Here is a 21,476-nt window from a genome sequence, read left to right on the forward strand (position 1 = left end):
CTGTTCAGACTTAATGAAGCTACAGATGAACATATGGTGCAAATCAACTGACCAGAACAAATCTGAAATGAACTTCGGATATCAAAAATAAAATGATGTAGACAGAGCCATAACAATCTCAGCCGTGTGGGGTGAAATATATTTTATGAGCAGCTATTTATGAGAGCTTTTATTGCATGTTATTGGGTCATGTTTGGTAGGGACGCAGCATTGGGATTGGATATGAGCACAAATCGCCTACTGTAATTTCGGACATGCGCTTTTTGTATGACCAAGCAGAGAACCCAAATAAGTGAAACTCTTTCCACATGAATGACACTGATACGGCTTCACTCCAGTGTGGATCCTCTCATGTATTTTCAGATATTCTGGCCGTTTGAATCTCTTGCCACATTGCGGACACTCATGAGGCTTTTCTACAGTGTGAACTGACTGGTGCAGTTTCAGTTCAGAATCTCTAATGAAGGACTTCCCACACTTCGAGCAAATGTGATCCTTCACGCCGCTGTGTCTTTTCAGATGTATTTTTAAATTACCCATCTGCCTAAAACCCTTCCCACACAAAGAGCACACGTGAGGCTTCTCGTTTGTATGGAGCTTCACGTGGTCCTTCAGGGCATCGGCCCTAAAAAACCTTTTACCACAATGATCACAGTTATAAGGTCTCTCTCTAGTATGAGTCCGCAGATGTACTTTAAAAACACCGGCCTTTCTGAAACTCTTCCCGCACTGATCACACGTGAACAGATTTTCTCCAGTGTGGATTTTAATGTGATCCTGAAGGCTTGGTTTCCGTCTGAAGTTCTTCCCACACTCTTCGCATTTGTGCGGCTTCTCTCCGGTGTGGATTTTCATGTGTTCATTAAGGGTTACTTTTAGTTTGAATTTCTTCCCGCACTGATCACACGTGTGCGGCCTTTCCCCAGTGTGGACTTTCATGTGTTCGTTCAGGTTTCCTTTATGTGTGAAACTCTTCCCGCATCCATTACACGTGTACGGCCTCTCTCCAGTGTGGACTTTCATGTGTTCGTTCAGGTTTCCCTTCTGAGAGAAACTCTTCCCGCACTGATCACACGTGTGTGGCTTCTCCATAGTGTGGACTTTCATGTGTTCGGTAAAGCTTCCATTACGTGGAAAACTCTTCCCGCATTGATCACGTGTGTACGGCTTCTCTACAGTGTGGGTTTTCAGATGATCATTAAGGTCTCCTTTTTGAGGGAAACTCTTCCCACACTGATCACACATGTGTGGCTTTTCTGCGGTGTGGATTTTCATGTGTTCTGTAAGGTTTCCTCTAATTGTGAAACTCTTCCCGCACCGATCACACGTGTGCGGCAATCTATGCAATCTTGCGTGAAAATTAAGATTTTGTTCGCATGAGAAACTCTTTTCACACTGAGGGCAGGAGAAACATTGTTGGGTTTTTCCTTCCAATGAGTCGCTCGAAGACATTTCTTCAGTTTTGACATGATGATGTTTCTCCTTCGCTTCAGTCGGTTCTTCAATCTCCTTATTAGCTTCCATCAGGTCTAAAATAAAAGTAAAAGTACAATAAGTTCCTACAGTTTTATTTTCAGTAAATCATAAAAAAAGCTCAAATGAGAAGCAATTTTAAAGCAATTGTTTTCAATGAGTCAAAACTAATATGATGGACCTGTTCATATTAGCCTTTATTTTTTATATTATGTCTTTTCTTTTTAGAGGTACAAGTCATGTCATTGGTGACATCTGCTCTGATAAACTGAATGCCTTTAACAGGTACCAATAAACCTCAAACCATTATAATCTGATAAACTGCTTGAAGTTTTATAACCTAACTGAAGAGTCAAGAATAAACACCAACCTATTTGTTCTTCAATATCTTCCTGTTTTATTCTGCAGGATTCAGGATAATTTATGTTCTCCATGTTCTTTCATAAACTCTTCTTCACTTGAAGGCTGATTGGAATATTCCAGCATTTATTGGTGAATTTCTGTGGGAGGAGCAGATCTGCAAAAATAAATCTGTTATTAAATCTGATGCTTTCAGTAATCCACACTATATAAGAAAATATTTAAATAAGAAATAAGAAAACATCATTATAATTGTGTGCTTGGGACATGGATTTTAATGGTAAGACTTTTGTTTTTGTAATCAGGCTCTCAAAATGATATAAAAATTTGGATTTAGATTCATCAGCAAATATATCAGTTATCGGATTTCAAATGCAAAGATTTATCGGTTATAGTTATCGGCCTTCATTTTCATATGGTTGCATTGCTCTGAAGTTCATCATATCGTTGCCTGCTAAATGTTTATTTCAGCAAACAGATGCCAGAGGGCCATGTACGTTTACTTGTTTGAAAGCTTATCTGAAAAGGAATACGGAGAAATGGAAAGATGGATTGTGTTTTCGTTTAGTTTAACAAACGGAAAATGAGATTTCGGCTCGATTTCTCATTTTTTTTGTTGGTGGGTTTTTCAAATCAGTTTATAGCTTCGATATTTCATTCTTGAATGTGTCGGCGCTGAAACGCACCTTTCATCTGATTGGTCAAACCGCTCCGTCTCCAGTCCAGTCAGTCAGGCAGAATAAGAGTCACACCGCCAAGTCCCAGTTTAAGAGCCATGACACATCAGCTTGATGGTCGGCCATCGGTGAGCGTCTTCCACACGTCGGCTCTAGTCGGGCTCACGGCGGCGGCAGTTCGCCCAATCCAGCATGTCGAATCTGCAGTGGAGCCGTCGACGAGAGAGAGATCACTCTGATTGGCTGTACAGTATAGCAATCAGGTCAGTTTACGAGAATAAAAGCAAATAAGTCAAGACGACACAGACAGAAGGCTGATCTAATTGTACGTCATCTTACCTGAGCCTTCCAATACATGAATATTTTCATAACAACATGAGCCATCTGGAACGAAGAAAGTGATCAACATGACTGATATTCATAAGCAAGCGCTGCTTTGTTTACGGTTTGTATGCAAGTCAAAATCTGCTATGGGGTAATAATGGAGCAACAGTTTTAAAAGGTGATTTTTCACTATTATTTACCACCGGATCTGCATTTTCCCACGGTTTTAAATAAAAAATATTTGGTTGTAATTGACAATAAAAAAACCCGCACCAAAACCACTCCTTTCCTGGTAAAAAATGAACTTTATTTTTAAAAGTCACCGAATTTGTGACAGCTGAATGTAACGTTTTTGACAAGCCAAACATGCTACAAAATAAACGTATTTAGTAAGTTTGGGAGATAACGAACTTGACAAAAATCATTTTGAACGTCTCGCGCATGTTTTATAATTACCCAAAAATCAATTGGTTGCAATATTAGAACTAAAAACAAGGACACACTCATGGGTATCAATCACGTCACTGCATACTTGCCAGCTAATAAGTAAATAATTATTACCTTACAATTCATCTGTTTTCAAATTAAGACCAATCAGTGAGTAAACGCATCTGCTCTAGGCTGAGTCTGAAAACTCAGGCGGTGACTTGTTTCCTCGCTGCACTATCAGCCAATGACTGTGCACGAAGGTTCCTCACAAAGCAGTAAACAGTAAAATAGAGCGAGTTTTAGTAAAAACGAAGCGAATATTTAACTACCGCAATAGTAATTTCTCGCAAGAAATGACATCATAAGTGGAAAATGCTTTTCAAAAATGTATTTACACACAAACTGACGACCAGCCGCAACTTTCAGACGCCATCTTTATTTTTTAGCTCACCGAATGGAAAGCACAGGATTGTGGGATATCAAAGGCAGCGAAGGATACATCTATGCTGCCTTCAAGAATCGATCAGATGAAGGAATCTCAGGAGACCGGAAGTGAAGCTAACATTGCATTCGGACGTGCCTTGATGCCTTCTTACCTCTTACGAAGGCAGCATTTATCAGTTTTCTGACGCAGCCCCTGTAAGCTTGCGTTTGAGCCGAGCGGATAAATGGTCCGTGTGGCCAACGAGCTAGGGACCATCAAAATAAAGTGAAACCAAATAAACAAATGAATAGGTTTCACTTTATTTTGATGGTCCCTTTAACACATTCTGTTAAAGGAGTCATAATGTTGTGTTACCTTGGATACCCAATGCTCTATTATAGTCTTTCAGGCACTTCTAAAAAAGAAAAGTGGAAAAAAAATCAACACAGAGCCCCTCAGACCCTTATTTCTAAAGGCATTATTGTCTCGCGAGATCTGATGCGATGTTTTGGCTGTCGTGGACGGTCATTATAATAATGCAAATGAGGGGCGCGTTGATTGGTCGTAGAAAAAATACACCATTTCCAGATACATTCTTACAGAAGCCCCACTAACTGAAAGCTATTTTCAAACTGCATGTTTTGCATGAGTTTGGCTAATAATGTTTAGTGGTATATTGTTTTCATACTTGCATTTAAACAGTTTTAGCCACTGAGCATGGACTCCTGTACCGTCACTACTGTAGCTGCTAGTGTAAAACAAAGTGGAAAGATGTGGCTAGCATTCGTAGAGTCCATTCCCCGTGTTTACCTCGAAGGTAACGTTACATACAATAGCCGCATTAGCAGTTAGCTGCTATTTGTTAACCACAGTAGAGCAATAAAAACACAGTTTTACCTTTTCAATTTCTGGCAAGTCCCTGATGGTGGGGATGGCACCTTTTCCCAAACGGAGCTTCGAGGCCAAGTTCGCCTGATATTGCCCCAAATTTGTAACTGTTAAATGATTCCGGTGTAAAATGTTTAGCGCACACACCTAACGATACGCCACTTGAAAGAGTTGTTGGGACAGCGTCATTAAAAATGAATTTCCTCCACTGTTCCCTGATAGTTTCGTCCGTTTTTGGTAGAGAAAACACATTTGCATGTTGTTTGTGGCAGTCAACCACAGAGCATCTCAGGTGTGCACTCGGTTTCTCCATCTTTCTCGAGTCGACTAAACTGAATCTGAGGGGGAGAGGGGCGGGCTTCCCGCGGCATAGGTTTGCGGTGTCCATATTTGGTATATCCTCCCCCGTCTTGACGTCAAGAGGGGGAAGAAATCAAAATCTCGTTTTTTCGTGCGCGTGCACGTGGCCTATTTTACAAACCCTGAGGTAAACAAACGCTTCACTTTTAAATATCGGCTTCCCGGCCAGTGTACAATCATTATGCAATCATAACATACAACGTCTTTCTTGTTAAACGTAATTTAAATAAACAAATATTCGTTGTTTATGAGCCCAAATATTCGAATACAATATTTTTGAAAAATGCCCATCCCTAATTCAAATAATGTAAATTATAATGTTCAATGAATAGGAAAGCCTATTTTCAGACGTATCTACTGTAATCTACCTCATCAGAAAATTATTTATCAGGAATTTTACTAAGACACAGCTAGATTTTACTGTAAAAGGGTCTAGCTACACCTCTGCTAACAGGTAAAACTCTTCTACTCACTATAGTCTGCTTTCACAGCCTCTTGTGTTTATAACTGCGCTCTTGCAAAATATTATAACCTTCAGGGATTTTTTTTTTTAAAGACTGGAAAGTGATGGTGATGTTGAAGTGTGACTGTGGTGTAGTTTATAGCCAATCTTTAGGTTTTGACTTCTGCCGATTGTAATTACGCTTCAAAATTCATAAAAGTTGTGTTCAATTGTGAAGATTATCACAATTAACAAAACATGTAAGAATCATAAGCTTTTGTTAAGTCATATTACCTTCTGTTCTGTAATAATCAAAAAAGCCAATGTTGAGGGAGCCAGGGTAATGATAACTTCCAGGTCGGCCCACAAAAATAAGTAATTACCGCAGCACTCCTATCACCCCATGGCCTTGACAATGTGCTAATTATGAAAATAACTTCCAATAAACTGTAAACAATCAGCTAATCATTCACTCTATGAACACGATAATATTAATAATTTACAAAAACTGGGTACAATAAGACTTACATTTGTTACATTATTTATTAATATTTGTTAATGTTATTTAATAAAAATACAGTTTTTTGTTAATAGTTTACAGTACATAAACTAATGTTAACAAATACACCTTTTGATTTCAATGCATTATTAAATGTTGAAATTAACATTAACTAATAATAATGCTGCACAAGTTTTGTACATTCTTTATTAATGTTAACTAAATTTGTTAACTAATAAAACCTTATTGTAAAGTGTTACCGAAAAAACAGCAGCGACTGAGAAGAGCTCTTGCCATATATTCAATCTTGTTATTTATCATGTCACATTAAAATACCAAAAGTTACGTTATTCTCTTGACGTCTGAAAAAAAGTATATAAAATTAAATTTTACAGTTCATTCAGTCAAACTGACGGATAAGAATATGTGTAGCGAAAAAGGTGCATATTTATGCTGTTTATACATTTTGGATTTATTGTATAAAGTGATATGAAAACAAAAAATTAAATTATGAAAAAACGCATATGTGATGACAAATACGGTCGAAATTATTCGAAGGCACCGGAAGAAAATACGCACAAATAGCGCTGTACCAGTTGAAAACAATTCAGAAATGACCCTGAACAAACTGTGTTTTTATAAGTGTATAAATATGAGAAGCACTGTGAACTAACCTCAGCTCAGGGGAGTCTGTCACTGACGTAACATAAGGGGCGGGCGCTAGTGGTGACGTCTTCTTCTTCCTCTGATTTGATTGGCGGTTGGCAACCAGCTTTAGAGGCGCGTTACCGCCACCTACCAGACTGGAGTGTGGAGAAGGAGAAAAAGAAAGAAAGAAAGAAAGAAAGAAAGAAAGAAAGAAAGAAAGAAAGAAAGAAGTTCTCTCTATTATCCCAGTCTTAAAATGACCTTCTAAGAGGCTTTTAACAGTAATATTTTGATGATCTTTTTCATTTTTCTCCAATCTTTCTTTCCTCCTCATCTACACTCCAACAGCACATGTTGCTCCGATTCCATTTCATCACAATTTGCACATATTGGGTGTTTACCTGAGTCCGATGTGCCCATAAATCCTTATCGAGTAATGACTGCCTCTTCCTTTCGGCTCCTGCCCCACCACTCTACCAACCAACCTGTTTCTGGATATTATGTTTACCTGTATCCTTTATTTCCCAGTTTTCTGGCCATTTTCACCATTTGTCTCTTTATAAGCGCTTCCCCCCAGCTTTACTTAAAGGTGCATTCTGTATAATTTAGGAGGATCTGTTGACAGAAATGCAATATCATATACATAACTATGTTTTCAGAGGTGTATAAAGACCTTACATAATGAGCCGCTGTGTTTTTATTACCTTAGAATGAGCCATTTCTACCTACACACACCGCGGGTCCCCTTACATCTACATGTTTCTACAGGAGTCCTAAACGGACAAACATGTTTCATCAACATGTTGTTCTTCGTGCAAGGAAGCAAGCTAAAGTCAGCGAATAAAACACTGACACAATGATGAACAAGTTACAATAATATTCGCAATAACATATCGTTTTACTGAATAATTAAGTAAACATAATTTCTTAATTTATCTTTGTAAAGAAACCTCATTGCTGAACTGGCTACTCTCTGCTGTCTCAGACGACGACATCACTTCCTGTCGGCCACTGTAACTTCTGATGGTTGCAATTCGCAACCTCAACACTAGATGCCACTAAAAATTACACAGTGCACCTTTAATGGGATGTTCATTTTTACTGTTTGCAATTTTTGGTAATAACTTAGCCAGTTTATCAACAACCTCATTTCCATCTATTCATGGGCAGGAATCCAAACGTATAGCCAACTATCAAATCTTCTTTATGTAGTTGTGTAAGCAGGACGGGGCAGAGAGCCGCGGGTACGGAGCGAGAGGGACAGCGGTGGCCTCGAGTTTCTCACGGAGGAGCCCTGGGAGGATGACAGGTGGAGTGACGACAGTGAAGGATGAGAAAGGACCAGGCCTGGACTTTACATTGTATTTCATTTATATGTGTGCGGCAGTCGTCCTTGAGGGACTGCCTCTTACCTTTGTTTACTTATTTGTGTTTATTTTGGAATTCAATTTACGTTGAACGTTTGCCGGTTCCCGCACTATAAAAAAAAATCCGTAAAAATAGGGCACTGTATTAATTTGACGGAATTTTCCGTATTTATTTTTTACAGGTGTTTTACCTGTATTTTGAATGTTGAACTTCATTGCGTTGTGTTTTAGCGTTAGCGAAAATGACCTTTTTTTTTTGGTATAGCTGACTTTCTATTGTCTTCCATTACATGTATCCTTTTGAAGCTGTCAAAAGGCTGCAAACACAAGTCAACAAAAACTCAAAACACTTCAGATAAATGGGAAATCACACAATGGTAGCAGAACAACACCAACATAATGCCGAGAACTTACACAATGATGGTGGGATAGACTGAGAAGCTGCTTAATGAAAGCCATTCACCACTTTACTATATAACTGTTATCAACACTACCCTCTACTGACGGATGATTGAATTGTTCTTCACATAGCATTCAATCTGCCTTGTTATATGCCCATCTTACACCATAATAATTACATTTTTTACATTTATTTCACAGGTCACTGGAAAATGATAACTGCCTATTTTATATTTAGATATTGACAATATACATTTACAAGCTAATGATGCTGAAACTATTGTGATATCCAAACATGACATTCCACCTCTTTCTTTGACTATTCTAGTTGGTTTCCCATTATTTAGACACACTGAAGAGTTCTCTTCCATGAATTCTTCTATCCCCCATTTTTTATCTGTAACCCTGCTAACCCCAAACACCATTGTGAGCATTAAAATCACCACACATAATCATTTTGTTTGACATTTCTCTCATGGCCCTTTTCAAAATATCTATTTTGAATGAAGCAACAGGAAATCCATGATAATGTTACAGAGCTCTACAAAAAGTATTGGCACATTTTGCAGTGACATTTGTGTTTTGCAAAGTTTGTAGATTCTTTTTTTCACATGTTTCCATGGTATGCTGGAAAACAATGATAAGCATTTAATAAGTTTTAAAGGCTTTTTATTGTCAAAAACATTTAATATATGCAAAGAGTCAATATTTACAGTGTTGACCCTTCTTCATAACCTCTGGTGTGCTGGATATCAGCTTCTGGGCCTAATCCTGACTGATAGCGATCCGTTCTTCCCTTATTAGCGCTCGGAGGTGGTCACGATTTGTTGGCTTTTGTCCACTAGCCTTTTGAGGATTGACCACAGGTTCTCTTTGGGTTTAAGATCGGGGAGTTGCACAAACACCTGTTGCCAATATTGAGCAATACATCTATGGTATATTGTCATTTATAAATGACGCAGAGATTAAAATTGCGTTTAAAATACAATAATAATATTCAAACAAAAAAAATAATCACATTTTTGGATTATCATATATGACATTCCCCTCAGCCAATAAAATTAAAATCTATGTGCCATGTGCTTGACAATTGTTGCAACAAGGAAGTAAAGGAGACATTAGCACATGTTAGGTCACATGCTGTCAAGGCTCCTTTGTGAGTTGATTCAGGAAATGCATATAAAAAATATAAAAATAAAAATAAAAAATCATTGTACATCCAAATGAGTTTTAAGTTTTTGATAAATTTTAACGCCCATTTAAAAAAAAAAAATCAATAACTCAAGGACCAAAAACTCTGTGTGTTATGCATAAATGACAAAGTCCTTTTATGGGATACATATTTTCTTGAGTATTGCCTGTGTTTTAGGTTGACGTTAGTAAGTTTTATAGAAGACAGAGAGGAAAAGCTGTACCTTTTCCAGAAGTATTGATGATAGTGATGGCAGTGCATCAGAAAATAAGGTCATAGTACACTGTAAAAAATGTTATGTGCTACTTACAAAAAAAAATAACATGATATTTTTGAGTAGTTAAGGCTTGATTTCTTTCATGGAATCTACCTGAATAAATCATGTAAAATCCCCTAAATGATTTAGTTTATTACACAATGAATTTAATATTTTGAGGGAAATATGCTTGTGTATTTAAAGTTGACTCTCAAAATCATGTGAATTTGAGTGACTGGAAATGACCTATCAATATGTGACATTGAGTTATGTTGTATAATTAAAAACACGGTATGCTACTACCACAGAACAGACACAAACTTGTTATTAGCAAAGTTATTGCTTAATGATCAAAACAACAATGGTAATGTCATATGTCATTTTTATTTTAAAAGTCTTTGTTTTATTGTCTGAGGTCCAAACATCCAAGTGTGCACAACAGAGGAACGGCCCCGATTACGCAGACCTCCTAAAAGAGTTCAGTTTAGTATGAAATGTCAACTTAATATGCTGGAATTTTTCAGATATCTGAAAAGAAGGAGGCATAGTTATACATCTCTAAACTGTTTTACTCATTTGGAATACAGTGTCAGTTAATTTATTTACCTTAATTATTATTTGTGGAACAGAAAAGGGTCTAAACAGACCGCCTTTCTAATGCTAAACTGTGGCTTTGTAATCTGGTTTAAAATGATATAAAATTGACCTACACTCTTAACCCTTGCTGTAAATAAAAGGCCAAATTTTGACAGCATCATACCATTTTCCATTGAAACAGTCATATCCCGTAGTTATATTTGTCATTTTCGAAGAAATAGCCTACAGGAATATACTGTGAATTAACACCGCTCAAAGTAGACGATCAGAGGCTGTTTTCCAAATCACACCCTATACCCTCATTCACTATTCCCTACATTAGTTCTCTAATATAGTCCACTAGAATGAAAAGAAGTGAGTGAATTGAGACACTGATAAAAACACCTGATAAGCACACAGCAAAAGTGTTAAGTTAACACTGCTCAGTGTTTATATAATCCACACTCAGAGTGTTATAAGTAACGCTGAAGCAGTGTTAAAAAGTTAATAAGATAATTAAGTGATTAATTGAGTGATGATTGAGCATTATTGAGGACACCTGATGTTAACAAACAGAATCACTGAAGGAGAAAATCACAAATCTTAAGTCACCATTATGGTGATCAGTGTTTATTTTAGTTGGGCTACTATTGGCAGTAGTTTACTGTAAAAAAAATGTTGGTCACCATTGTGCTGAAGAGTAGAGCCTGTGCTTCAGTCCAGGAGAAGATCTAGAAACATTGATGATACACTGTATGTTGGCGATGACTGTATAGTTGTTGGTCCACTGCAAATCTATTTATTTACAATAGTTTTTAATGGTCTCAAATTAAATAAGTTCACAGTAATACTTTGCTCACATTATATATCTGCAAACAGTTTATCAGTATCAGTTTTTTTTTTTAAACATTACATATAATAAAAGTGACACATTTAAAACATTTACACATTTGTCTATGAAACTTCTGGATTTATATATTTTTCTCACTTAAGATGCAAATGAAAAATTGTTTTGCCAATATATACCTGAAATATTCAGTTTTTTGTGTGTTGTTTTAATTTTGATAATCCATTTCATATTAAAACTGACAGAACCCCCACCACCACCTTTCAGACCAGCGCTACAACCCTGAACATTAGTCCGAGACGATGGAACTTCTGGTTAAAAACGGAGATGAACTCATAATCAATTCTTACAATTATAACTTGGATCTAAAGAAAACATTGTGGATGGGATGAACAGAAACTGACGAATTAAAGCCTATTTAATTTTTATTTTGACATTATGATATGCACCTAGGAAGAGGGAAAACTAGGAAATCGCCTACAATTGACCATGAAAACTTGCATTTAATCATTCTTTTAACTAAATAATAATAAAAAAAAGTATACATTCAGTATAATTATTATTTGTAGATTAAATTATTTCATACATCTTTGGAAAATGGATAACTTTTGATTGGGTGGGCCACTGGTCTGCTGTTTGCTTCAGTAAAGATCACAAATTATGGAAAAAATCATGCCTCTCTTTTTTTTTCAATTTGAACTTATTTTAACTTGAGCGCCATGTTTTTAGAAGCCAGCGTCATGCGCACGAGCAAGCGCAATGGTCAAACACATTTGTATGTGTTTACATGCTACAAAAACAATGAAAAAGCAAAGCAGTGGAGATGTTTTCTGTGTGGTTGGCTCCTAAGCTGTTTCACCCAAAAATATCACAATACAGAAGTAAAGTTGGTCGCAAATTTCATTTAATTTTTGCAAGGTACATTAGCTTTAAATTGATTTAAAAAAAACCATAGAACGCATAGAACATGTCAAAGAAATGAAACCAAACACATTGTAATCACTGTTGACTTTGCTTACATGATGGAATATCAAGTTATTTTGGCAAGAACGACATGTAACCAAGTTCAAGGTTATTTTGGCTAGAAGCGGTTTACTCATAGCCGGACTATATGGGGTCTATAGTTAGGCTATTGCTTGCTGGGTATCCAGTTAACTTAAATCTGTCAAGAGAGGAGTTTGCCTGGTTGTTCTGTAATCCATGTTTACTCAGCTCCCTGACCTCCTGCAACAAAAACAAAAAAGACAAACACAAGTCAGATAACAACTCAAATTTTTTTTATGCATTTTTATTGTATTTCTGTAAAAACAAACAAAACCTAAAATTGCACTCTTGGCAACAAAACAAATAAAAAGAAGAGTCTGTTACAGGAATAGTGGTGTGGAGAGTAAAGATGGAGATTAGATATTTTGACAATCATCCTGAGTTTGAATCCCGATCCCATTCTTCTCTCCTATAGATTGCGGCTCATGCTGCTCACATTGTTCAAGACACCTTTAGGGTTAGTGGTGGGAATGCCTGAGATTCACTGGGGGGTGGGGGTATATTTTTTATTTTTAAACCATAGATTCCCACTATATTTATGTATGAAATTAGCATTTGGATGGTATTACGTGGATAAAAGATGCAAATCCTCTACATTGTGAAGTTGAACTGGTCCCCCCTTGAAATTCACTCCACGAACTCACAGTCCCCTCCTTGAATTTGCTTTGCATTTCGCTTTTGTCAAGCAATGCAAGTGTGCTCGAGGAGATCTGCAGTGTGTGCTTGTTTATGCCTCATCAGCACAATGTGAGGAAACTGATAACTGAACTTTTGGGTGTTGCAGTTCTGTCACTTGATAAATGTTGTTCAAAAGTCTCACTCCACCCTCAGCAAAGCCACCAGTATAAACTCTTCTCTATGTGTTTAGGTTGCAGGGGAAGTTAAAAGCTCTTAAGCCAGCACATTTTCATCACACGTTTGGTTTACAATTTTTCTTCAGTTGCAGAATGACTATTCTTATTATTCTTTTTTTATTATTATCTTTGAGTGTGCAAGTTTAAAAAATGTTGCAATTCCCATTATCACTAGATGACTGGATACGCTCCAGCATCCCTGCAGAGGACAAATGGTTTGGACAATGGATGGATAGATGGATAGTCTGTGTCTGGCAAACAAAAAACAAAACATGTAAAGTATCCGAAAAATTGTAAATTATCACAAGAATCATTTCACTTAAATTTATAATTTTTTGTGACAATTTATGAATTGTTTCACAAACAATTATTTGCATTCTGTGACAGATTCTGCATGGATATACATAAGGATTGCTTTACAATTACTTGCAACAATTACCAAAGAGACTACATGTGCAAATATGCAACATGTTCTATGAATGAGGCCCAAAAAAGTATTTTGAGTAAAGGGAACAGGTAATCGAATGCCTTTGTCATCACCTGTCCATTAAATTGTGCTGTTTCCAATCGTTGATTACCAGATATACAAATATTGTCGAAAATCATTTGAAAAAAGACTAAAACTGACTTTTTAAACCGCCATCTGCGTCTCTAATGAATCAGATCTCCTTCACTGTGTTAATTTTTATCTACCTATAAAGACAATAAAACAGAAATCATAGTTTTCCAGTGAAACCGAGTCAAAAGTTATGATTACCATTTGAATGCCGGCCAAGAATTTTAGGCATGCACCTTAAATTCATGGCAATGCTCAAATGCAGATCCACTCTGATGCATTTTGGGATGGCTTTTTTTTTTTTTTTTTGTGGTTTTAAAAACAGATGCTAAGCATTGATGTTTATTTCTCATAAGCAAAATGCTCTCCCTAAAATAGATTTATTGTAGATACCTGACAGGGTTTGCTGTAGTGCTCATTAAAATGATAAATGCCTAAGTGAGCGGCATCCATGCGTGCGATACATCTGACTGCGCCAAGAAGGAAACAAAATAATTCCTTTCAAAATGTGCTAGTGGATATATTGATTTCAATTAGTTAACAGTTAGTACAGAGCAAACAGCATGAGACATTCAGTTCGTGACATTGTCCAACAAAGAGTTTTGTTAATTCTTTGTAACTCGTGGCAGTCAACAAAATGCTGACTTGTGTGACAGCTTTAGCATCGGTTAGTCCGGAGGTGATACAGAAGTTGACATCAGGTCGGTTTGGTTACACTTGTTAACTGCTTTGCAGAAGTGTTCTCATAAACCTCTCAGTACAAAGCTGAGCATATATTGCTACAGATTTGCAAATGCTTAATTCTTTCAATGTTAAAACACTTTCCTCTTTCCCAGTGTAATATCAAGAGAGAGCATTCATAATGCGAGACTTTTGAAATGTGTTGAAACTGTGGCTTTTTAACTTCTTCAAAGCTTTGCTGTGTTTGTTTGATTATCCCAGTTAGGCCGACATAACAACATTGTCTAACCAAATAGCCTGACTGGATCCTCTATTCAAGCAATGGCAGATGGGGATAGTGTTGGGGACACTTGTTTTGCAAATTTGATATGCTAGTGCCACAGCAACTTCTGTACTTTCAATTTGACATAATGTGGTTCTTGTCTAATTTGTAAAATGCCACCTTAAAATCATACTGTTCACAGTCCATATATTTTAAAACACAGAATAAATATTCTGAATATTACTGTTTTGGGGGTCTTCAACAACCACAGTCTAATAATGCTGCAATGTCTGAGAGAGGAGAGAGACTTCATGAACCCATTATGCATCTAAGAGAGAGAAGAACAGAAGATCTAAACGACATCACCTTATTATACAGTTGTGGTCATAATAATGTTAATAATTTTAACTAAATAAGAGGAGTAACAACAGGATGATCAGAGTAAGTTGTACTTATTTTGTCTAATGTTGGAAAATAGTGTTGTTCAAATATGCAGAAGATGCTGGAAAACCAAAGAAGATGAACAAATCTTAGAGGATTATTCTGAAGAACAGTGTTTAACTGCTCTTATAAGACAGTAAGGGAATCATGTCAACTACGAAAAAGAAAAGAAGCAGTCGTGGATCATCCAGGTAAAGAGACACATGCAGTATTAAGAATCAAGTGTATGCAAACTTATGAACATTCTGTAAATGTATTTACTGTTTTGTCTTGTGGACAATATGTAAACATCTATTATGTGAAGTCGCTTATTCATGGAACTACCAAATAAAAAAACAAAAACAAGCAATTTTTATAATCCCTCTTATTTTGTTAAAATTATTATGATCATTTTGTACAGATTCTGCAAGGTTTATTTAAACTTATAACCACAACTGTATGTTTACTGTATAGGACCACCAGCAAGTTACCATTTGAGACTCATTACTGATAAGAAAATAAATATAGATAGAAAAATTATGGCAAACTCAAAAGTCAAGATAAGTCACGGTAATGCTGAAAACAAGATTAATTTATTCAATCAACTGCCAGCCCGTAAAGCAAAAATAATCTGCCTCCCCAAGAATAAATCTGTAAGTGCGCTGAATGCTGTTACAGGAAATTCCTGAGATATATTATAGACAGAAGACGGCAGAACACTTCCTTAAGTGTTGGAAGTAGCCGTGCAAGTAGTCAATTTAGCCAGATCGATGCTGCTACACAGAGTAAGACACTAGAAGAAGCCAACTAAACAATCATTTTGACAACAACAACATAAATGATGTTGTATATTTTGGTAATGTATGTAGACATTTAATGAAGGTTAAAGACACATTTCAGGGCCGAGGCCACTGACCAGACCCAGATCTGGGGGTTCGGGGTTCGATTAGGGGTTCTGTCGCCGAGGGGTCCGGATCAGCCGTGCCCTTCAGAACCTTCATACGCTTGCCGAACGCTTCCTTTTTTGGGTAGAGCAAGAAGTCATACACAAGAGCAGCAGCCACCCCACCGATCATGGGTGCAATCCAGTATATCTATACAAGGAAATAATTGTTACATTTGATCAAATTGTTATTTTGCACATAGTACGCAAAAGAACAGAACCAAACGTTTTCTTTTCTGGCCTATGAATGCTTTTGAAGAAGTAATATATGTCACAATGTTTATAATGCAACCAAATCATAAAATGACTAATCTCTACCCTCAGCAAAGCATTTAAGTTGCCATTCATTTTTGTTTTTACTCAAACAGCAATTGCAATTTGTTCTGACAAAAACCTTGTTGATAAAATGAGGTGCGAACTTACCCAGTGGTTTTTAAAGGATTCAAGAATGACGGCTGGTCCAAAAGATCGAGCAGGGTTGATGCCGCAGCCGGTGTAACTGATCTGGGGATGAGAATGATGAGCTTGTAAGGTTATGCATGCAGCAGAAAAGAGTCTTGACTAAGCTTGGTTGGAAATCTACTGATCTAAGAACATTGCGTATCATTTACGTTTGGTCGATGAAAAGTCAATTATCAAGTGCTTACTGCTACCAGGTGCCCTAAACCCACTGACAGTCCAATGGCTAGGGGTGCAGAGCCTGTGACATCAGTCCGGTGTTTGTCTGTTGTGGCCAAGACACAGAGGACCAGCTGAAAGGTTGCAAAGAGCTCAATGGCAAATCCCTGTCCCTGTGACACACCGGTACTCAGCTATAAGGAAAATAAGAAAATAAAAAAATATTGGATTACCTTGCAATGATGCAAAAAGTTCAACATGATGCTACTACTGTCATATTACAATCATAAGACAAGATAATAAATGTGATTTCAAGAATACCTCCTAACATCTGAATGAATTTTTAACATTTGCACCATTATTATCAGAAGAAAAAGACAGCTCATTTAACAAACATTTACCCCATTAGCAGTGTGTGTCACACTACATGGGAAAAATGGTCAGAATGGGAACCTTTACCAATAAATATTGTAGGTTTGTTATAGTAATATATAAATATAATATAAAAAAAAAAAAAAAAGAAAAGAAAAGTTAATTGTTGTCTTTATATTTTGTTATGGAACTAAAGCAAATTGTTAAAATATTACCAGGAAAATATTTACATTGTTTATTGAGTTGACAGCTTATTACAATAATTACATTAAACATATTTCCGTAATATTTTAAATGCACATGTTGAGTTCTTTTCTTCCTTAATTTTTCTGTACATTTAGAACCGTTTTGCAGCCCCAAATAAAAAGAAAGAAATACTGGAATAAATAAGAAAGATCCTGGAAGGAGGAAACAATAATTAAAATATTCTAGTTCTAGTCACAGCTAGATAAAAAAACTAAAAAAAAACTTTTGTGTAACTTATAGTTACTAAAATATCCCCATATGACAACTAACCATGTAATACAATTCTGAATGTAGCATTAGTGGTTGAAATGTAATACTGTATAAAGCAACTTACCATATTGAGCCCCAGTGTTGTGTCAGGGTCAGGGCTAACTTTGAACATAATGCCACTTGCCAGCACAGCTCCCAACATCTGGGCGATGACATACATGAAGGCCCTGAAGAAACTGATCTGACAGCTAACCAAAAGTCCTAAAGTAATAGCTGGGTTCAAGTGGGCTCCACTGATATGCCCCAAACTCTGAGCCAGCGTGGCAATCGCCAGACCAAAAGCTAAAGCTACTTTAACCTCTTGGTCAGGATATCTGTTATGCCTGTTTCCAATGGCAGAGGCTATACCAATAAAAACAAAAATGGTCATCCCAACAAACTCGGCCAATACTGCCCGCCAAAAGGGCCAACTTTTAAGCTCTCGAGCCATTACAAGAATTGTTCCTCTTCTGCCTTTTAGCTGGTAAATGAAAATGCCTGCTAAGCTGCCACTTATAAACACTTAGTGAAAGATGACTGACAGGAAACTGGTTTTAACAAAGGAACCACAGTTTTAGACCAGAAAATGGTAGGAGGTAGTTAATTGCTAACTGTCCGAGAGCTAGTGTCACACAACAACCCTATTAAATTGTAGTTCTACCAGAAAGACTCGGGAAAATAAATACCGTAACAAGTATACATTCATTAACAGCTCAGCAAGCAAAATTGTGATATAAAGTTCTTTGGCGTAGGCCCCATCCGTAGCTCGCATTCTTAGGGTACGGAATCTGCATTTCCTGCCTGAAGATGAAGGCAGGGGCGCAGCCGACCCCCAGGGAGGCATGGGAAGGGACCATCCTGGTGGTGGTGGGGAGGATGGAGGTGAATGTAGGCGTCAGCATCTGCGAACTCAGACATGTGTAAGTTTCGATCTTTTATACTAAAAGTATTTATAGCACGATTGGATGATGAGAAGGTAATTGGTGACGTAACGATTGAGTCTTCCCGGCAGAACTTACGCTAAAGCTTAAATTTCTACCAGAAAGACTCGGGAGAACAAATACCGTAACAAGTATACATTTATTAACAGCTCAGCAAGCAAAATTATGTTAATAATGCTAATGCACGACCACCCCAACCTACTGCCCTGAGGAGCAGACCACACCCACCAATAAGGTTCAGAGGCCCACAAAATAATTTAAAACAAAGAATTTATTGAAGTCGAACAATTAAGAGCATCTCTAAAAGCAAGGCAGTCGCCCTTTGCCACAGTGTATCTCTGGGCCTGGCTTTAGTTCCCCCCACACTCCCCCACTCAGAGGGTGCCACTACCTGGCCGGAAGAGTCCCCCCCAGCAGATGAACTGGAAAGGCGAAACAAGAGGTTACTTCGGTGCAGCCCTGGCTGCCAATGGTTGAATTGCAATGATTCACTAGCACACTACACAGGCTATTACCTGGCGGTAAGGTGTGCCCGGCTCGCTCCAAGGTACTTCAGCTGGCCGCTCGGTCTGACACGGCCCCGTCAACGAGGCCTGGGGAAATCCACTGCAAACGTGGGACACACTTTGAAAGAAAACACCACAACACACCAAGGTTCAAGTGAGACTTCACCACAATCTTCACACCAACAGTCAGCAGGCGGTTGACTCAGGACAGTGGCAGGCAGGCAGCGACGTCGGTGCTGGAGTGCGATATTCAGTCGGGTACACGCCAGGGGTGAGGCAAGCTGGATGGTGGGGTTACAGTTACACACTTAGAGCGAAAAGCTGGAGGCCTCAAGCTGTAATGCAAACTGGTAATGGCAAGGCACAATGATGCAAAGGCTTTATAGGACAATGCAACAGCACTCATGGAAGTTGGCTACGACACAGGCAAGGCAGCAATAATGCACATCCAGTATGGAAGTCACTAGAATAGTACAGTGGGGCTGGTGGGTCGTTGGCTACGACACAGGCACGGCAGCAATAATGCACATCCAGTATGGAAGTCACTAGAATAGTACAGTGGGGCTGGTGGGTCGTTGGCTACGACACAGGCACGGCAGCAATAATGCACATCCAGTATGGAAGTCACTAGAATAGTACAGTGGGGCTGGTGGGTCGTTGGCTACGACACAGGCACGGCAGCAATAATGCACATCCAATATGGAAGTCGCTAGAATAGTACAATGGGGCTGGTGGGTCGTTGGCTACTATACAGGTGATCTGTCTATACTGGACATATACTAATTAACAAGTGATTCCTCTTGTCTCGTCAGATGCGGTCGTCCACAGCCCAAGGCAATCCGGATCCCAATTCACTCGTCGTCGTTGTCAACTCATTACAAGCTCTAAAGTTGCGACTCCAGGGTATCCAGGCAGCACTATTCCCCGATTGGTAATCTGGAGCTCACCACGAATCCACGTCTCACCCCCACAAGGTCTGCCTGAAGACTAAAAGTCACAAGCTTAATAGGATTGCTGGTAAGAACTTGAAAAAGTAATTTTACGAGACCCTTGACCAACATAGTACATGCCTCTTGGACATTTTCAGAGCCAAAAAGGGAGTTGCTGGTCAGCTCTTGATGAACCTTCTGAAGCAAACAAAGGTTAGTTAGAAGTCCCAAAAATGTATCCTAGATATATCTTAGAAGAAAGTAGATGGATATGAAACCTGTAAAAACTGCAATATAGACTTCAGAGTTGATCTCTGAATAAATGTTTAAAGGCTGTTATGAATTCCTTAAAAATAATGTATTAATAACAAGTGGTTGGATTTAATACAATTTAATTTTTTCCACACAAGCTATCAGAGCCAACTGAGGTCCAAACTCTGGTGCTTCAAGGACTACCCCTTTGGTTTGTAGATGACTCTCCTGCTTTCTTTAAGACATGTTTGGTAAGTATTCCAAGGAGAAAATGTCCAAAAGACACCTATACACACTCTCTCACACATTCACACTCTCTGTCATTCACACACACAGACACACACACACACACACACACACAGATTGTATCAATCTCAATCTAAAGGGTTAGTTCACTCAAAAAAGAAAATTCTGTCATTGATTATTCACCCTTGTGTCGTTCCATCTTCAAGACAAATTTGGTAAGTTTCTGTCCCTCCATTGACATCCAACGCAACTAACTTTCAAGGACGACAGGAAAGACTTTGTTACAGTACTCTGTACTACAGTACTCCAGTGGTTTAACCTCAATTTTATGAAGCAAAACGAGTGCTATGTTTGTGCATAAAAACATAATTTACCAGTGTATTTTTGAAAACGTTTATCTGCAACGCCCGTTCATGAGAGTATTGCATGTTGTGTTCAGATTCGCACGTGAACACAACACACATAGCACCACGACGCTTGAGTTTTGTGTTCATGCGAGAGCAGACGTAATTGCGTGAACGTGCGTTGGAGATTAATATTTTGTAAATAAAGTTTTAAAGACTTAAAAATGCAGCTTACTGTTAACAATATGAGCTTACTGTTTTTTAATGTGACTGTTAAAAATGCAGCTTCCTGTTAAAAATATAAGCTTACTGTTTTTTTTTTTTTAAATGTGAGCTTACTGTTAAAAATATGAGCTTAAAGTTTTGTTCATGTGTCTTAATGTGACTTAAAAATACGAGCTTAATGTTGTGAGCAATGTTTCTTAAATGAATGTAAATGTATAAACCTAATAAAGCAGTTTATGGAAAAACAATATTTGTATTAAATAATTTATAAATTAAAACAAGTAAACAACCATATAAAACTGGAAAATTTAAGTTAAGTCTATTTCCCTGTTTAAGTTATCTGTACTTGAACATTTAAGTTAATTCAATGAAGAGACCAACATTAGGTCAACTCAATTGAATTGAGTTGTCAATTTTGCCATTACTCAATTTTACTTTCTTAAAAAATCATTTGAATAGTCTCAACTTATTAGGGTTTACAGTGTAATTATATCATTAACAACAAGTGCTTTTGAGCAGAGCTCGACATTAAGCCATTAACGTGCTTGTCCCTCAGACAAGTAAATAGGTCATTCACTTGTCCATGTAAAAAAGTTGCTTTTCCGGAAAATATCGGATTTTTGTCTT

The 21,476-nt window shown here is 37.6% G+C and overlaps 2 protein-coding genes across 6 annotated transcripts; both read right to left on the reverse strand.

Moving 5' to 3' along the window:
* Positions 1-127: 127 nt before the first annotated feature.
* LOC311291330 (uncharacterized protein) lies at positions 128-6,574 on the reverse strand. 4 transcript variants are annotated; one of them, XM_084410293.1, is made up of 5 exons: positions 6,551-6,574; positions 2,850-2,894; positions 2,520-2,711; positions 1,844-1,990; positions 128-1,529 (listed from the first exon to the last, which is right to left on the reverse strand). In XM_084410293.1, the coding sequence occupies exons 4-5, from the start codon at positions 1,905-1,907 to the stop codon at positions 238-240; spliced, it is 1,356 nt and encodes a 451-aa protein (XP_084266419.1). In that variant the 5' UTR covers positions 1,908-1,990; positions 2,520-2,711; positions 2,850-2,894; positions 6,551-6,574; the 3' UTR covers positions 128-237. The 4 variants fall into 4 exon arrangements, with proteins under 4 accessions (XP_084266419.1, XP_084266417.1, XP_084266418.1 ...); XM_084410291.1 differs by having other exon boundaries at positions 2,520-2,753; XM_084410292.1 differs by lacking the exon at positions 2,850-2,894.
* A 5,469-nt stretch (positions 6,575-12,043) lies between these two features.
* Positions 12,044-17,887, reverse strand: aqp1a.2 (aquaporin 1a (Colton blood group), tandem duplicate 2). 2 transcript variants are annotated; one of them, XM_084412392.1, is made up of 5 exons: positions 17,492-17,887; positions 16,569-16,733; positions 16,345-16,425; positions 15,900-16,072; positions 12,044-12,385 (listed from the first exon to the last, which is right to left on the reverse strand). In XM_084412392.1, exons 1-5 carry the CDS (start codon positions 17,855-17,857, stop codon positions 12,370-12,372), a joined length of 801 nt encoding a protein of 266 aa, XP_084268518.1. In that variant the 5' UTR covers positions 17,858-17,887; the 3' UTR covers positions 12,044-12,369. The 2 variants fall into 2 exon arrangements, with proteins under 2 accessions (XP_084268518.1, XP_084268517.1); XM_084412391.1 differs by having other exon boundaries at positions 15,895-16,072.
* Positions 17,888-21,476: the final 3,589 nt, after the last annotated feature.

Source organism: Rutilus rutilus, assembly GCF_951802725.1.
Source record: "Rutilus rutilus genome assembly, chromosome: 6".
In the NCBI taxonomy this organism is placed as follows: domain Eukaryota; kingdom Metazoa; phylum Chordata; class Actinopteri; order Cypriniformes; family Leuciscidae; genus Rutilus; species Rutilus rutilus.

Bases quoted from the DNA above. Each gene is read 5' to 3' on its own strand.
- LOC311291330 (XM_084410292.1), bottom strand. From the start codon at position 1,907: ATGGAGAACATAAATTATCCTGAATCCTGCAGAATAAAACAGGAAGAT. The intron at 1,530-1,843 runs GTTGGTGTTTAT...CTTTTATTTTAG, and splicing joins AGATATTGAAGAACAAATAG to ACCTGATGGAAGCTAATAAG.
- aqp1a.2 (XM_084412391.1), bottom strand. From the start codon at position 17,857: ATGGCTCGAGAGCTTAAAAGTTGGCCCTTTTGGCGGGCAGTATTGGCC. The intron at 16,426-16,568 runs GTAAGCACTTGA...TCTCATCCCCAG, and splicing joins GTTTAGGGCACCTGGTAGCA to ATCAGTTACACCGGCTGCGG. The intron at 12,386-15,894 runs GTCAGTGGCCTC...TTTTTGTTGCAG, and splicing joins AACCCCCAGATCTGGGTCTG to GAGGTCAGGGAGCTGAGTAA.